The sequence below is a fragment of the Benincasa hispida genome, chromosome 7 (assembly GCF_009727055.1).
Source record: "Benincasa hispida cultivar B227 chromosome 7, ASM972705v1, whole genome shotgun sequence".
Lineage (NCBI taxonomy): Eukaryota > Viridiplantae > Streptophyta > Magnoliopsida > Cucurbitales > Cucurbitaceae > Benincasa > Benincasa hispida.
This window is the reverse complement of record NC_052355.1, coordinates 44,144,463-44,159,595: the sequence shown is the minus strand read 5'-3', so window position 1 is coordinate 44,159,595 and position 15,133 is coordinate 44,144,463. Positions and strand designations below refer to the sequence as shown.

The following is a 15,133-nucleotide window of genomic DNA, read 5'->3' as shown; positions in this document are numbered from 1 at the left end:
TTGTAGTTGTTACAAAGAGTTGTAAAGTGCTACAGACGATGTGATCTTAATTCATACATGTTATAACGTGAGGAGTAGGGACGTCCTGTGCAATGGGTTTGTACAAGATCAGACCACGAAATTAGTCACTCTTACTTTATAACGTTGTTTACTGTTTAAGACTAACTATTTCAAAGCGATGACCTCGGTAACTTGACCTTAATCCTGAGTTAACTATGAACTCCTGTTTATTTGGGATTATCCTTAGATTTGCATAGCATAGGCTATGAAGCACAGACACAGATACGGCTACACGATACGGATACGATCGGATACGGCGATTCATCAATTTCTAAAAAACTAAGATACGGATACGTCTAAAGATATGCTATTTTTTATATTTTTTTAATATATATATTTCTAAAAATGAAGATACTGATACATTGAAAATACATTTTTTTTTCCTTAAAAAAATATAGGATATAGATAAATTTTGCATACAAGTTAATAACAAATGCACAAAATAGAATAGAAACACTAAAGTACAATACAAAAAAAAGCAACATCTAAGATGTTGAAGTACAATAGTTAATAAAATGCAATAGAAAAGTGACTCATATTGCAAAAAGAAGAAGAAGAAGAAGAAGATTAGAGAGAGAAGTATGAAGATAAACGAAGAACTTATTGTTGAAGATATCCAAATGGTTTATATTTTGGTGGACTTTGTGGGGACTCAAATGTGAAGATGAAGATTATATGATTCTAGTTTAGGGTTTGGTCCGTTTTTTTTTTTTTTTTTTCTTTTAGTTTTGGACTCAAGTAATGAGCTTTTTAAATAGGTTACCTAATTTTATATTGGAAAAAATTAGATGAGTTACTTGTCTTTTTCTTTAAAAAAAAAGTACACATAGAAATAGATACGTCAAATCACATGTCAGATACGTATCTGAAAAGTATTTGAAAGTATAGATACGTCAAATCGCGTGTCAGATACGTATCTGGGAAGTATCTAGAAGTATCGGTATCCGATACGTATCTAATACTGATTCTTTACCTCACATGAAGTATCTGTGCTTCATAGTGCATAGGTGAGGGTTGGCTCAATAGTGTCGGCTTAATAAACCTTCATTTCAAGAGTAAGATCAAGTAGATATCTGGGGACATAGGGTGTAATATGGAATTCACTCCTACCCACTTTCAGAGATAGTAGAGAGATTGTTCCCTTAAGTGCTGACTTTGGGTCTTAAACAAGGGACCCCACCCTCTCATTGGCCCGAAAGGGACTCGGTTTGTTGATCGAATCACAAATCAATTGTACATTAAAGGATTAGTAGAACTTAAGGAACAAGAAGTAATCTCGGGGGTAAAACAGATATTTGACCCAGCCATTATTACGAATAACCTGTGAAGGGTTAACTTACTAATCATGGTTATATCGAGTGGACATAATATATCTACAGTGAGGGGAGTGCAACTGTGGGCTGTAGTGGAGTGGCCCATTAGTTGACGAATGAGGGTTAATTTGATGCAAAGAGTTTAGCCAATTAATCTCGGATTGTTGAAGCCCATGATCTGTAGGTCCACAATATCTCCTATTAGCTCGTAAATAGATTAGCTTTAGAGTAGCATGATAAGTTAATTTGAAGCGATCAAATTAGAATTAAGGGAATTAGTAATTATATGAGATATAATTACGCGTTTAATTTTGGAATTAAACGGAATTGGAGAATTAATTAACATTTAAATATGATTTAAATATTAAATTTATGAAGGTGGAATTTGTGTAAAATTAATTTAATATTTGATACTAAATTAATTAGAATTAATTGAATTATTTAATTAATATTTATTATTAATTTTGTAAAATTAATAAAGTTTTTCATTTTTTGAAATCAAAGTTGTTTTTAGAAATCAATTTGGAAATTTTAAAATTGGAAAACAAAAATTTTGGAAATATGGATTTCTCCACTATCAACCAAGTTGCTCACTAAACATCCACTTGACTCTAGCTTCAATGCTCCAAGCATGAGCTGCATCTCATGTAATCTTCTTCTTTGCATGAATGTCCTGCAATAAATAAAGAAGATGGAAATGGAATTGAGGCATGCATCAGTTGAATTTTTATAGAAAAATTTGAGTTGAAGAAGGTGTTCTTCAAGTGGATGGTGCAGTGAGCTATTCTCCAAGTTCCCTTCATTCATGCTTATTTTGAGTCTCACAACTCAATCTAAAGCTCCAAGAGAATAGTAGAAAAGATCTTGAGGTGGTTCACAACGAGATTTGGAGAAGATTTGTAGCTGAAATCGTGATTCAAAGAGGCTCTACAAAAGTATTACTTGAAACCCTCTTATTATTGCATGACCATGCTTTATTAACAGCCAAAATTAATGAATTAGAATGCTTATTGATTCTTGTTGCTTTCGCTGCATGCTGATATACTCCTACAAAACATTCTTACACCAATGCTTCCGCTGGCCCTTTCAAATCCATTTGGTCTGACCATTACCCAGAAAGATCAATTTTTTTTTTAATGGGAGCTTGCGCATAAGGGCATTCTCACTCAAGACAAATTACAACACTCCTGTTAGAGTTGGCAAAAATCCCCGCAGGTACCTGCCCTGATCGGGGTGAGGAATTCCTTGTTTGACCGGGGACGGGGAGCATATCCCCGCCCCATCCCAAATATATATATATAAACAATAGCTTTAAGTTTAGGCTACTGTTTTTATTTTTTTTATTTTTTTATTTTATTTCATAATATTGGTTTTTATTTTTTTTTTATTTTTTTTAATTTTATTTCATAATATTGGTTTTTATTTTTTTTTTATTTTTTTTAATTTTATTTCATAATATTGTTATATATATATATATATAACAATAGCTTTAGCTATTGTTTTTATTTTTTTTATTTTATTTCATAATATAATTAACTTTAATTTTTTTATTAAATTTTAAAATAAAGAAATGTTAAAATATTGTTTATTATTAAGTTAAATAAATAAAACAATAATAATACTAACTTGTTACCTAAAAAGTGTATCGTTTCAATAGAAATACAAAAAATTATTGGTTCTAAATAAAAAAATTAAAAAGAAAAACTAATGGGCAATGATTTTTTTCTCTGCAGGGACCCGATTCCCGAACGGGGATTCCTCAACCCCAACCCCAACTCCTCAAAATGTGGAATGGGGCGGGGATGGGGATTAAAAATCCTTGCGGGAACGGGAACAGGGAGTACATCCCTGACCCCACCCTGCCCCCATGTCCAACTCTAGTCGTTGTCCATCCTTGCCTATCTCCCCCAGTTGGTGCACCCTTTGCTAAAACGACAGCAAGACATAAAGGCACCTTTTTAACTCATGCCCTTTTTCTACAAAGTTTTGGAACCACAGTCTCATCGCTTTCAATTGGACATTGGTCTTCCCTCTGAACATTAGGTGCTTCCTATTCCTTATGATTGAGGGTCACCCTTTCAACGGTAGAAAGAGCCTTCTTTAGTTGCAACTTGTCAAAGCTTTTTTGTGGTTAGTTTGGATCAAACGAAACAACTACATTTTCAATGTTAAAGTCCAACACTACAACCTCTTTTTGGAGCATGTTATCTTCATTACTATCGTGTAAATTATCAAAATTATTCCATTTTTATAGTTTTAATTGTCTTTTGAGAGAACTCTTTTGTAACTCCATTAGTTCGAGGCTTCTCTTCCCCTTTATTGTAATTTCATACATCAATGAAATTGTTTCTTATCAAAATATATGGTTGTAATTAACCGGTTAGCAGGAACAACTGTCTCGTGTTCAAAAGAATAGGACGAAGAGTTTGTTGCCAAACGACGAAAGTGGAAAGACATTAAGAGAGACAGATTATTCCTTTATTCTAGGCGTACAACCTTGATACATGAAGATTTTTATCAGTAGGCTAGTTTATAATTGTAAGGTGGTCTTAATAAATAAGAAGGAGAAGAGCTAAGATTTCATAAAGGAAGTGAACATTATGCCCACGTTAATATTGTAATCTATTATCATTTTTTTAAAGGACAACGATGAAGTGCAACCTAATCTCATGCATTCCATTTTCTTATTGGTTAAAAAAATAATCTAATTTTTTATTAAAAGATAAGAAATCGTAATGGGTTGAAATTTAAATATGTTATTTTGTAGGTGTGTGACTCGTATTTGATATTTTGTAAATATGGCAAAAACTTCAAATATGGATTTCAAATTTTTTTTATTCCATATTTGCCATAAACAATCAATTAATAGAGAGAGAAAAGTGGTAGTTGGCGACTTGAAGAGTGGTGGTCGATGGAGGTAAGGGGAGAGGAGGTGGAACAGTACTAGTAGGTGAAAGAGAGATGTTGGAAAAATAAAGATAGAGAAAAAAGAGGCGATCGGATGTGCGATTATCGACGGAGGTAAACGAGGAGGAGGTGGTGTAGCGGCCAACGATAAATAGTGTGGAATAGTGTTGGTTGGTGAAAGAGAGATGTTGGGAAGAAGGGTCTATTGCAGCGAAGAAAAATAAGTACAAGTTTTCTCTTTTTCCTTTTCTTTTTCTTTTTTTATTTTTAATTTAAGTGTATCATTATATAATATATCAACTCAATTAAGTATGTCATTATTAAGTTTATCGACAACATATTAGTCAAGTATAACAGTCAAGTGTATCAAATTTATCAGCGGTTCAAATGAGTAAATGATTAACTAATTTATCAACAATTTATCAGTCAAATGCATCATTATCAAATCTATCAATAGTATAAACAGGTACATAGTTGACAAGTATATCATTATCAAGTATATTGATAGTACATCAGCTATATCAAGTGTATATCAGTAGAAGGCATTTATGACATTTTATATCCTTTTATATATAGGTTGAGTTTTGTTTTTGCCATTTTTGTAAATATATGGGCTATGAATCTAACTAATATAATTTGTTTTGCCCTGCAAGTGTAAAATATATATATATATATATATATATATATATACACCACATACTAGATTTTTATGGGTGAATGGGTATTCGAAGATGCGTCCAACCAAGTTTCTTTTTTCTTTTTCTTTTTCTTTTTTTCCTTTTTTAAAAATAAAAAATTAGAGCATTGGAGCTATATGAGTTATATTTAAAAAAAGAAAAAAAAAAATTTGAACCCTACACGAGTACATCTGTTTTGAAATCCTTGGGGCTGAATTTAGGATCAAAGTTAAGTTCATACTTAACAGGAGTGAAAAACATGGTAGCTTTCCGTATTCTCACAACAAAAATTACAGTCAGCCCTCATGCTTTGACCTTAAGAAACCCCTGTTGAGTCATTCCTTTCCTGAGGGTTTTGGGGGTTTAAGCCGGCGGTGCAACGACGAACGATTCCGCCACAACAAGCCTAGCGACACCATCACTGCCAGCTTCGAATCCGATTGCTCCTCCGGCACCAGCTAGGATGTCCACTTCGGAGTCGAAACTCCAAGACGCAGAATCAAAAGCCGCCGCCACTAAAACCCTGGAAGATCAACCACAATCGGGTTCCTCAAATCGGTCTGAGGAAAAATATTCCGAGGAATCAGCCCAATCAGGAAGGATTCCCGAAAGTGGAGGTGGAGATGAAGAAGGAGAGGATCTAGAAGAGGAAGAGGAGGGGGAATGTGGGTTTTGCTTGTTTATGAAAGGGGGTGGTTGCAAGGATAGCTTCATAGAGTGGGAGAAGTGCATTGAGGAGGCGGAGAAGAACAAGGAGGATATTGTAGAGAAGTGCTTTGAAGTAACCGGGGCTCTGAAGAAATGCATGGAGGCTCATGCGGATTATTACGAGCCGATTCTGAAGGCGGAGAAAATGGCAGAGGAGGAAGCGATTATTGAATTGGAGAAGGAAATAACTCCAAATGCTACCCAGCAAAATTCGAATTCCAAAGACCTGGAGGTAAATCCGGGTTCCGAGAATTTGGAAGAACAGAAGGCCTCTGCTGGAGGTAAGTGAAGTTGGTTGCTGCTCGTTAGATCTGATTCCTGAGGCGGAAAACATTATTTTTTTAGAGTATTTTAGTTTCTAGTCTATCTTTTAACAGGCTGTGGAAGATATCTTCCTTAAACTCTTTGTCTTAGTGCAACGGAAGCTGATAATTTTATCTCAAAGTATCATAGGAAAGAAGAGGTCTTACCTTTTTTGATTTAATTCAAACTTCTGAATAATTGTTTATGCCATTGTTGCCTAATATAATTTTTCACAATCATATTCCCTAATGCTGCCTTTGTCATTTAGATAAAGACTCCATCTGAATTCCCCCTTTCAGCTATAGTTGGAAACATAAGCAAAAATCATTTCCTATCACTTCATGTATGAACTGTGTTCTTAATAAGAACTTAATTTGTGAACTATATAACATGTGATTTTTTTTCCTTTTAGAAACTTTCTGGTTTGTATGTATGAAAATTGCATGGTTTAACTTTTCATCTGGACTTTGGAGAACTAATTTAATGATTTGTTGGTTTCCTGTTTATGGCATGGGAATTAAGCCTTGTAGACTGTTGAAAAGAGGTGTATTTGAAAGCTAACCATGTCTTGTGATTTGGAATTATAACTGTATCTTAGTTATAAGTTTTGTTTTTGGTTTCTATTTATTTGATGTCTTCTACCTCGTTAGGATTTAGGTGAAAGGATTGAGGCTGTTAGCATTTTCCATTTTCAGATTGGTGTGTTGTCTCCCTTTGTAGTGAACGATTCAATGTTGTTGGCAAGAGAAAATAGAATGCTGTTGTAATATGGTGTATGATTTGTTTTAGGAACGATCTGATCGTTCTTCATAGTACTCTTAGAACACTGGTGGGATAGAATTATCAGACTTTTAGTAGCTATTATTACGTCTTAGTGATAAATGATGTGCTTATGAATTTTAATTGTGTTTGGGGCTTACAATGCCCCCATTTCAGGATTTTATAGATCCTTTCCCATAATAGTTACTCACAAAAGCTTTTTGTATTTTAATTAAGAATGAAATGCACGAGGAAATTATTGACCACATATTGGTTTGAGATTTAGACTTTGGTTACAGGCTTCTAATGTATGTAATTGTCGAACTGGCATGAAAAAGTACCCTCCTTACCTTCAAAACCGTATGACTTAAGAAAAATTAATGATCATTCCAAAATAGTGAGGGCAAAATACTTGGAACCCTTAAGATGACATACGTAAGGATCAAGGAGAGCTTGAACATGTTCCTTCTTTTTCCTCCTTTAAAGGTAACTGGAGTTTTGTGATTTGAATCTTGGATGTTTAGTTGCACAATTTGATCTTTTGCCAATTAGGCTGTCACTGTGAATTATATCAAGAAGAATTATGTGTAATTAGTATGGAACCAGTACTATTTATTGCATGAATGTGACCATTTGACAGTTGCAAGATGGAAAGTTTCCTGATCGGTCAGAAAAGTTATCTACACTGGTATACTTTCTTTCAAACTTACGGCAAGATGAGCCATTTGAGTGAGATGGATCGGTCAGGTTTATAGTTCTTTTCCAAATTTTGGTGTACAAATTCTTGAGATATAGGAGGTTGAGATTAATAAGATGGCTCACAGTAAGCCTGTGTTTTTGTTCCAAAAGTTCAATACACTCACCCCTTAAACACCCGGAGGGGTGTCATATTAGGAGTTTGCTTTGATGCTTTGCAATCTAATAGTTTTTCTTTTCAGATGTACACTGAAGCTAGGTTCTATCTATACTCTTGAGGTCCATCTTATGCTACTTGTAAGGATGTTTTGAGATGAATGGTGAGATAGGGTTCTTTAGCTACTGAACTCCGAGTTGCAAATATATGGTTGTTGCATGCACGTATGTGTTTGTGTGCGTTTGAAAACTTGGTTGTCATTTCAGCTACAAAGCACAAAACTTGCATGTGTTTTATTGTTTTTTTTAAAAGGATACAAAACTTTTCATTGAGAATATGAAAAAAAATTAATGTTGAAGGATACAAAAAGAGATTACAAAAAGAAACAAAAATACTGCATACAAGAAAAACATTAGATAACTAAACAAGGGCAAAGCTAATAACTGTAAGCCAAAGCTTAATGATGTTCTAAAAAAACAGTCCAACAACGATAGATATCTTGAATTGAGACTCCTTCGAAGGATTTGGAAAAATGACACCAAGAAGAAGCCTTAAACGAGCCAAATCAAACTGAGCAAGAGAACATTGAGAAGAGTTCTGAAAAATGCGGTTTCCTTTCCTGCCAAAGTTTAGAAAGTGATGCCTTTACAGCATTCATCCATGTTCATGTTGATTTTACTCTGTAGGCTTCTCATGTGTGCATCAACTTGGTATTTCAGAGAACATAACCTTCACTAATGTAAACACTGATCACTCTTCAGGCTTATTACAGGGAAGAGTGCCAGTAGTTTCTCTGTATTTCAATTTCCAGTTTCTGAACCTTTCCTTTGTACGATTACTGCAATTGTGGTTGGATCTTTTCCATCTCCCTGCTAGAATGTATAGGCCTGTCTACCAGAGTGTCTTACTTGTAGCAGTATAGACAACACGCGAAATTCGTGAAGTCGTTAGATGTGAAAGAACACTGTGCTGTGTGAGAAGTACCGGAAATAAAGGTGGGCAGCACAGTGTTCTCTCGGAAATTGTTCATTCTGTGCCCTTTGGATATAACTATGATCGGATTGCAGTGATTGTTCCTTTTTTTATACTAATTCCATTAGGTTTGAAGGAATCATCAGAAGGTCAAAGATATTGCAATGATAATATTGCAATGGTGTGTTATTAAATATATACGGTAAAGAAAAAAAAATTGTTTACATTTAGAAACAAGTAAACTGTATATGTTGAAAGAATACTGTCCGAAAAACTTCAATCATCTTTGTCATCATCTTCATCATAGTTGAAAGGCAGTGGTACAGATTTGAATGCACGATACTTCCCAACATTGTTCAGATGCTCATTCTCCAACCTAAACCAAAAGGGCCAAGTCAATAAACCATTTAAGATTTCAGAAAGAATTGCAGGCAGTTGAGGAAAGATCCTTAAAGAACTGAATTTCAAAGTCATACCTGAAGAAATTCCATATGCCACGACGAATGATCTCGAGGCTGGCCACTATTGTAATCAAACCTTGTGTATGCAGGAAGGAGAACTGGAAATCTAACACAGTTTGCAGCCAAGCAAACCTCAGTAAAACATTTAAGACCTGCATTTGATTAATACAAACTTGTTCAGATTACTAGAATAAGTTAACTCTCATCTTTCCTTTTGCAGTGAATATCCTATGAGAAACCCACCATTGCCACATAGTATACACTGTTGTGACCAACAAGTAGCTTGTCTCTCAGCCATCGGTTTTTTGAGTGGCGCTGCAGAAGGCCCCAGTCGATGGCGATGTCCCAATATGTGCATATAATGGCAGCAACAGCCGAGAAAATTGCAGCTAGCACTTTCCAGGTTATTCCCCTGTTCAGATTATAAGCTGTCCTTAAGCAAACAGCTACAATTGTCAAGAAGTACTTGATTCCATTATACCCCTGCATTGCGTCTTTCTCCTCATACAGTCGCCTGAGACACTGCAAGAATGAGAATCCAACAAAAGTTTTTGTGTAAGTGATATAACTTTTACCTGTTTTAGATAGAACTCAAAAGCTGGATGATGACAAGATTCAAACCTGAAGGAGACGTGACCAATATGGAATAACAGCAATGATGAAGCTGAAAGTGTTGAATACGGTGTTAGTTGCACAAGTATTCCGTCGATGTTTGTAATCTCCCCAACCGTAATAGCAAATGTAGAATTCCAAGCTACGAAGTGCTTGCACCTGAATCGATTCGAAGTAAATTGTTTCAGTATCTAAGATGGAGGTAAATTCTTGAACTGAAGAACCTTGTGAGAAGAAAAAAGCTTGATGCAACTAACCTGGCTGGTTAACTGATCTGCTAAGAAGAAATCGGGAAAGATGACCTATCAATGAAGAAAAGTATCTGAAATTAGAGGATAGTTCAACCTTCCATAATGGTCAGAAGTTTGAATCTCTAGCTTACCGTGTAGAGAGGAGCACATATGCAGTGGTACACAGTTCTTATGAGGAAGAAGCGACTCGAGCGATATAAGATGTTGAGTGGACATAAGAAGACTGCAATCACAACCTACAAGCAAGGACAAAGACCAGATTTTTAGCCACAAGTTAATGGCTTTATGGCCAAATGAGTAGGTTTTTGTGAGATCAATCTTACAAGGAGCAAAACTAAAGGGAGAAGTTCAGTCACTGCTTGATATGACTTTGTTACAGGGTCCATCTCCATGTCAAGATTAGAAAGAACACAGGCCAAAGCAAGAGTTGCCACAGCAAAACTGGGAAGGAGAACCTCTCGATATGCCAATTCAGTGCCTTGCTTGAAACCAAATATGAAGGAATAATTCACTTGGTATCGCCTCCAAAAGTATATGTTTGCTGCATACATTAGCAGGTGCAAGACAACGAATCCGAACAAGCTGCATTAAACAAGCAGAGGAATGAATAAGAATACTAATGTTTTAGAAAAATGTTCGGTTACTATTCACTTCTCAGAAATGGAAAACAGAAAACAAGAAACGAAAACAACAGCCTTTTAAGTTACCTATAAAGAGGAAACATGGTTTCCATATACTGGGTGCTGCCTTCTTTGTCTATTATATGCCGGGCTCGTGTAATAAAAATGAGGGCGACAACAAGAGCTATGGTGCAACCAGCAAAGAAACCTGAAATATTTGTTCGAGTTGACCAAGAGTTTGAACGTCAATTAAGGGAATTATGTGATGGAAAAAGTTAGAAATGAAAGCAATTCATGATGGTTATTTACCAACTGAAAATGTAGTTCTATGTCTTTCTTTCTTTGCTTTGGGTCTCAAGATGTTCATTCCTTTGGTACGATTGGCATTGCAGAAGTGTTTGATAAATGCAGCTTCCACCCTCTCCATCAATTTGGAAACCTGGTTTAATGCCAATAATGTCATCAGCAGGACTCGAGATATTACTTAAATACGTTCATCTTTATTAGAATATAATTGCAATTGTACGATCAAATTCAAACCATTCATCTTACAGAAAAATTATCCGTATCTTAACTAATTGAACTATGCTCGTGTTAGTAATATTATTCAAACGTGTCAAAAAGGATGTGATAGTTGTGTTTATACTTGGACTGTTTTTTACCTTTCTGACAAATTGGACTATTTCATATAATGCAATAGTAACATAAAAAGATAAAATAAGAAGGGGAAAAAACTTGACCTAGTGGGTATTTAAAGTCATTTCTAAAATCTGAGGATAATAACTTTGAAAATTGTAGGTAATTGTATAAAAATATATACAATGTGGTAGGTGGGAATGGAAATTTGAGAACTTTCAGTCTTAACTTCTTGAAAAATGGGATTGAAACATTGCATTTTTATATGTCCTATTGGACAAAACACTTGCTTCAAAAAAAAAAAAAAAAAAAAAAAAAAAAATTGTTCCATAATTTCAAAATAACTAATTAGCAGCTAAAGGATTTTGAAAATTCAAACAACCTCATCAGAACTCCCAAGATAAGAGCTGTCCACCATCTTCATATATGACTTTCCTGCATCTCTTGATGTAATCTGCACCCATTATTATCAAATTATATGCATCCAAAATTAGAACTTATAAGCTGAAATAATATATATTTATGCTCTTTTCAAAGCTCATCTCTTGAATATAACAAAGAATTCAAGTTGAATGTTTTACCTTATCATATTTCTTCATTATCTTTGAAAATGCCAAAGTATTTAAGAAGCTGTTTCATCCAGAGGAAAATTTAGAAAATTCCATACATTATTAAAAAAAAATAAATAAATAAAAAGGAAGAAGAAGAAAAATGATGCATATTTATAAAGCCTTGCTTGATAAACATTTAGGTCCTGCTTGATAATCATTATATTACTTTCACCTCCAAGTTTCTTCCATCATTATTTATTTTTTTATCAATGGTTTAAAAAACTAAACTAAATTTTGAAATCTAAAACAAGTAATTTTTAAAATTTTGTTTTCGTTTTTTGAAATTTGGCTAAAGATTCAACTATTGTACTTAAGAAGCAAATCATTGTAAAAATAATTATCAAACGGGATTTTTTTTTTTTTTTTGAAAATTTAGCATATTTTCTATCGATTTCTTATAAGAAAGGAATAATAAAGTTGAATTCTTAACTAAATTTAAAAAATAAAAACTACTTTTTTTAGTTTTCAAAAATTATCTTAATTTTTAAAAATATTGATAAAAAATAGATAACAAAAATAATAGATTTAGAAGTGAACATGATATTTAAAGGCTTAATTCTCAAAACTAAAAAAAAAAAAAAAAAAGATCAAATAGTTATCAAACTATCATTACGAGACCAATTATTAAATTTAAAATTACCTGAAGCTCTTGAGCAGCCTAAGCTTGTGGTAAAACACAACAAAAGCCTTCTTGAGTTGGTTCTCAATTTTGTTGAGATTTTCTTTGTTGAATTGAAGTTCAGAATTTTTGGGAAAATTGAGAAGGCCTTTAATGGTGGATCTTGGGGTCTCTAGAGTTGTGTTCATCGTTACACGGTCAAGAACTTCAATTGGAGGTGGTCTGTTGGCCTTCATTTTTCTTTCCTGCCCTTCATTATCTTCAGTACCCTTTGATTTCTTCTCTCCATTTTCATCTTTGTTATCATCTTTCCATGATTCCTTGTTTGGTTTATGGCTGCTATGCTCATTGTGGCTCGACCCTTCTTCTATGGAATCCATCGCTATATGAACTCTTCCTATGCAATTAACCAGAATCTCTAAATTCAGACACTTATTTAATAGTGATAATGTCAAAAAAAAAAAAAAATACAAATATAGCAAAATTTAAATTCAGTTCTCGAATCTATCAATAAAAGAAGTTTATCAACTTTAGAATTTATCACTAATAGATTTTGTTATATTTGTTATTTTTTTTTTAAATATTGTCATGTACTTAATTATTTAATACTGATTAATGATTACAATTAGTCTATTGAAAAGTATTTTTGAAATGAATGGTGAGAAATTATTGCTATAAAAGTATTTTTATCACTTAATTATTGCTATCAATAAAAGAATTTATTGTCATTCTAATTATTGTCCAGCCTATCAATAAAAGAATTTATCAATTTTAGAGTTTATCACTGATAGATTTTGTTATATTTGTTATTTTTTTAAAATATTGTCATCTACTTAATTATTAGTCCTAAAAATAATAAGTTATTTTGAAAATAAATTATTTTTATCGAAATCTTCAGAATATTAAAAACACTTTAGTAAAAAAAATACTTCTAAAATAAATGCTATTCTACGACTATATTTGATTCTACTCTACAAACCCTAAAATGATGGGTTGAGTCGAAAAATAATACTAGGGTTTTATTTTATTTTTTTTGGACCATTACGAGACATTAAACCATCAATCCTTACAATAAAAATACTCTTTTCATACAAAATCTTATCATATTATTTAGTAGGATATACCGTGTTATACATATATTCTCTAACTTATTAAGACCTCATTTAGTAACTATTTCGTTTTTTGTTTTTTGAAAATTAAGTTTATTTCCTCTCTGTTTCTGAAAATGATTTGCATATTTCTTTATTACAATAATTGAATTATTAATCAAATTTCAAAAACAAAAATAAGCTTTTAAAAGTTAATTTTTATTAGTTTTAAAATTTTAGTTATGTTTTTTAAACTATTGATAAAAAGTAGTTTACGAAAAAAGAAATTTGGAGGTAGAAGTAATGTCTATAAAATTAATTTTCGAAAACTAAAAACAAAAAACTAAATGATTATCAAAGGGCTTAAAACTTTTAGATTTAGGAGTACTTTTAAGTCATATTTGCTACAAACTAAAGGCTCTTTGTCATCTCAATTTTGATAATTTCCTCCATCCATATTGATAGTCATTAATTGAGCCATATATTATTCTAGAGAAATAGTGAAGAAATATAAATAATAAAAATAAAAATATATATATACACACAATAGTTTTAATTATTATTAGAAAAAATTGCAAAAACCACCGTAAAATATAGTGAAAATTATTAAATTAAAAGCATTGAGTCATCAGACTTATTAATTGTTACAATTTGTACTGTTCTTTTAACACTTACACAAGTTAGAGGTTCAATTTTCATGGTTAAAAATTGGAAGATATAATTATAATTTCCATAAAATTTTAGGGTAGATTTTACAATTTATCATTTTTATTAATTAGGTTAAAAGACTTACTGCTAGCTCTGACCCCAGAAGGAGTGGAAGATGACAAAGCAGCAGTTGAAGCAGCAATATCAGTGGCCAGCCTTGTAATCTCCTCCGTCCGCCGGTTGCCGGAATAATCCCAAACACCCTCTGGATTCTCCACTTTTATTCTGAAAGCAATTAAAGCATTCATTTGTTTATTCAACACACTCGCCTCCTTCACCACTTCCTCCACTTTCGACTTATAAAACTTGTCTACTTTATTGAATTCCCTATCCAACGACCTGAAATACACCAGCTCATACTCTCCTCCTTCCTCGTCCGCCATCAAAAACGTCGTCCGATACTTCTTCGTCCCGTCCCGGTTCACCGCATTCACCAATATCGCCTGCTCCTCCACCGCATCCTGAGGCGAACCTGCACACGCGATCACAAACTTATAACAATTCTTATAGCCAAAACTTAATTCAGTAACTACTAAATCACTCCATCGACCTAAAAGTATTATCCAACGTTTCTAAGAATGAGTAAAACAAAAGACCGTCAGCATGAGTTTTACCAAACCTGCAGGACTTGTTGGATGGCTGTTCGGGCCATGGGCATGGGCATGAGCGTGGCCGTGGCTATGGCTGTGGCGGAGCGTTAAGCCGCTAAAAGCTCTGTAGAGAGTGAGGGTTCTCCGGAGCTGACCGGAGTGGCTAGTAGGGTGGTTTCTAGCGTGGGTTTTGTTGAAAGTGTCAATTTGCTTCAAGAGAGATTTGAGAAAATCGTAATCCATGTAAGCTTGTTGCCATTCTGGAACCATTTGTGCAGTAAATTGTTTGCCGAACTTCATATTTGATGATGTTGGGGAAGAAACTCTTGTTTGTTTGCATAAAAAGAGAGTTGCAACAGAGAGCTGATGTGTTCTGATATATATA

The 15,133-nt window shown here is 33.6% G+C and overlaps 2 protein-coding genes across 2 annotated transcripts; one reads left to right on the top strand and one right to left on the bottom strand.

Moving 5' to 3' along the window:
* The first annotated feature begins 5,162 nt into the window (after positions 1-5,162).
* On the top strand, positions 5,163-6,102 carry LOC120081968. The gene has a single exon (XM_039037153.1). The coding sequence runs from the start codon at positions 5,421-5,423 to the stop codon at positions 5,952-5,954; it is 534 nt and encodes a 177-aa protein (XP_038893081.1). The 5' UTR covers positions 5,163-5,420; the 3' UTR covers positions 5,955-6,102.
* Positions 6,002-15,127, bottom strand: LOC120081967 (phosphate transporter PHO1 homolog 3-like). Its single transcript, XM_039037152.1, has 14 exons — positions 14,778-15,127; positions 14,244-14,630; positions 12,384-12,759; positions 11,714-11,762; positions 11,515-11,586; positions 10,806-10,935; positions 10,584-10,704; positions 10,200-10,458; positions 10,008-10,112; positions 9,883-9,927; positions 9,635-9,784; positions 9,257-9,535; positions 9,029-9,165; positions 6,002-8,928 (listed from the first exon to the last, which is right to left on the bottom strand). Exons 1-14 carry the CDS (start codon positions 15,046-15,048, stop codon positions 8,829-8,831), a joined length of 2,481 nt encoding a protein of 826 aa, XP_038893080.1. The 5' UTR covers positions 15,049-15,127; the 3' UTR covers positions 6,002-8,828.
* Positions 15,128-15,133: the final 6 nt, after the last annotated feature.

Coding starts and splice junctions, on each gene's coding strand:
- LOC120081968 (XM_039037153.1), top strand. CDS start 5,421: ATGTCCACTTCGGAGTCGAAACTCCAAGACGCAGAATCAAAAGCCGCC.
- LOC120081967 (XM_039037152.1), bottom strand. CDS start 15,048: ATGAAGTTCGGCAAACAATTTACTGCACAAATGGTTCCAGAATGGCAA. Junction 11,587..11,713: donor TAATGAAGAAATATGATAAG/GTAAAACATTCA, acceptor TAATGGGTGCAG/ATTACATCAAGAGATGCAGG. Junction 10,705..10,805: donor TAGAACTACATTTTCAGTTG/GTAAATAACCAT, acceptor CAAATATTTCAG/GTTTCTTTGCTGGTTGCACC.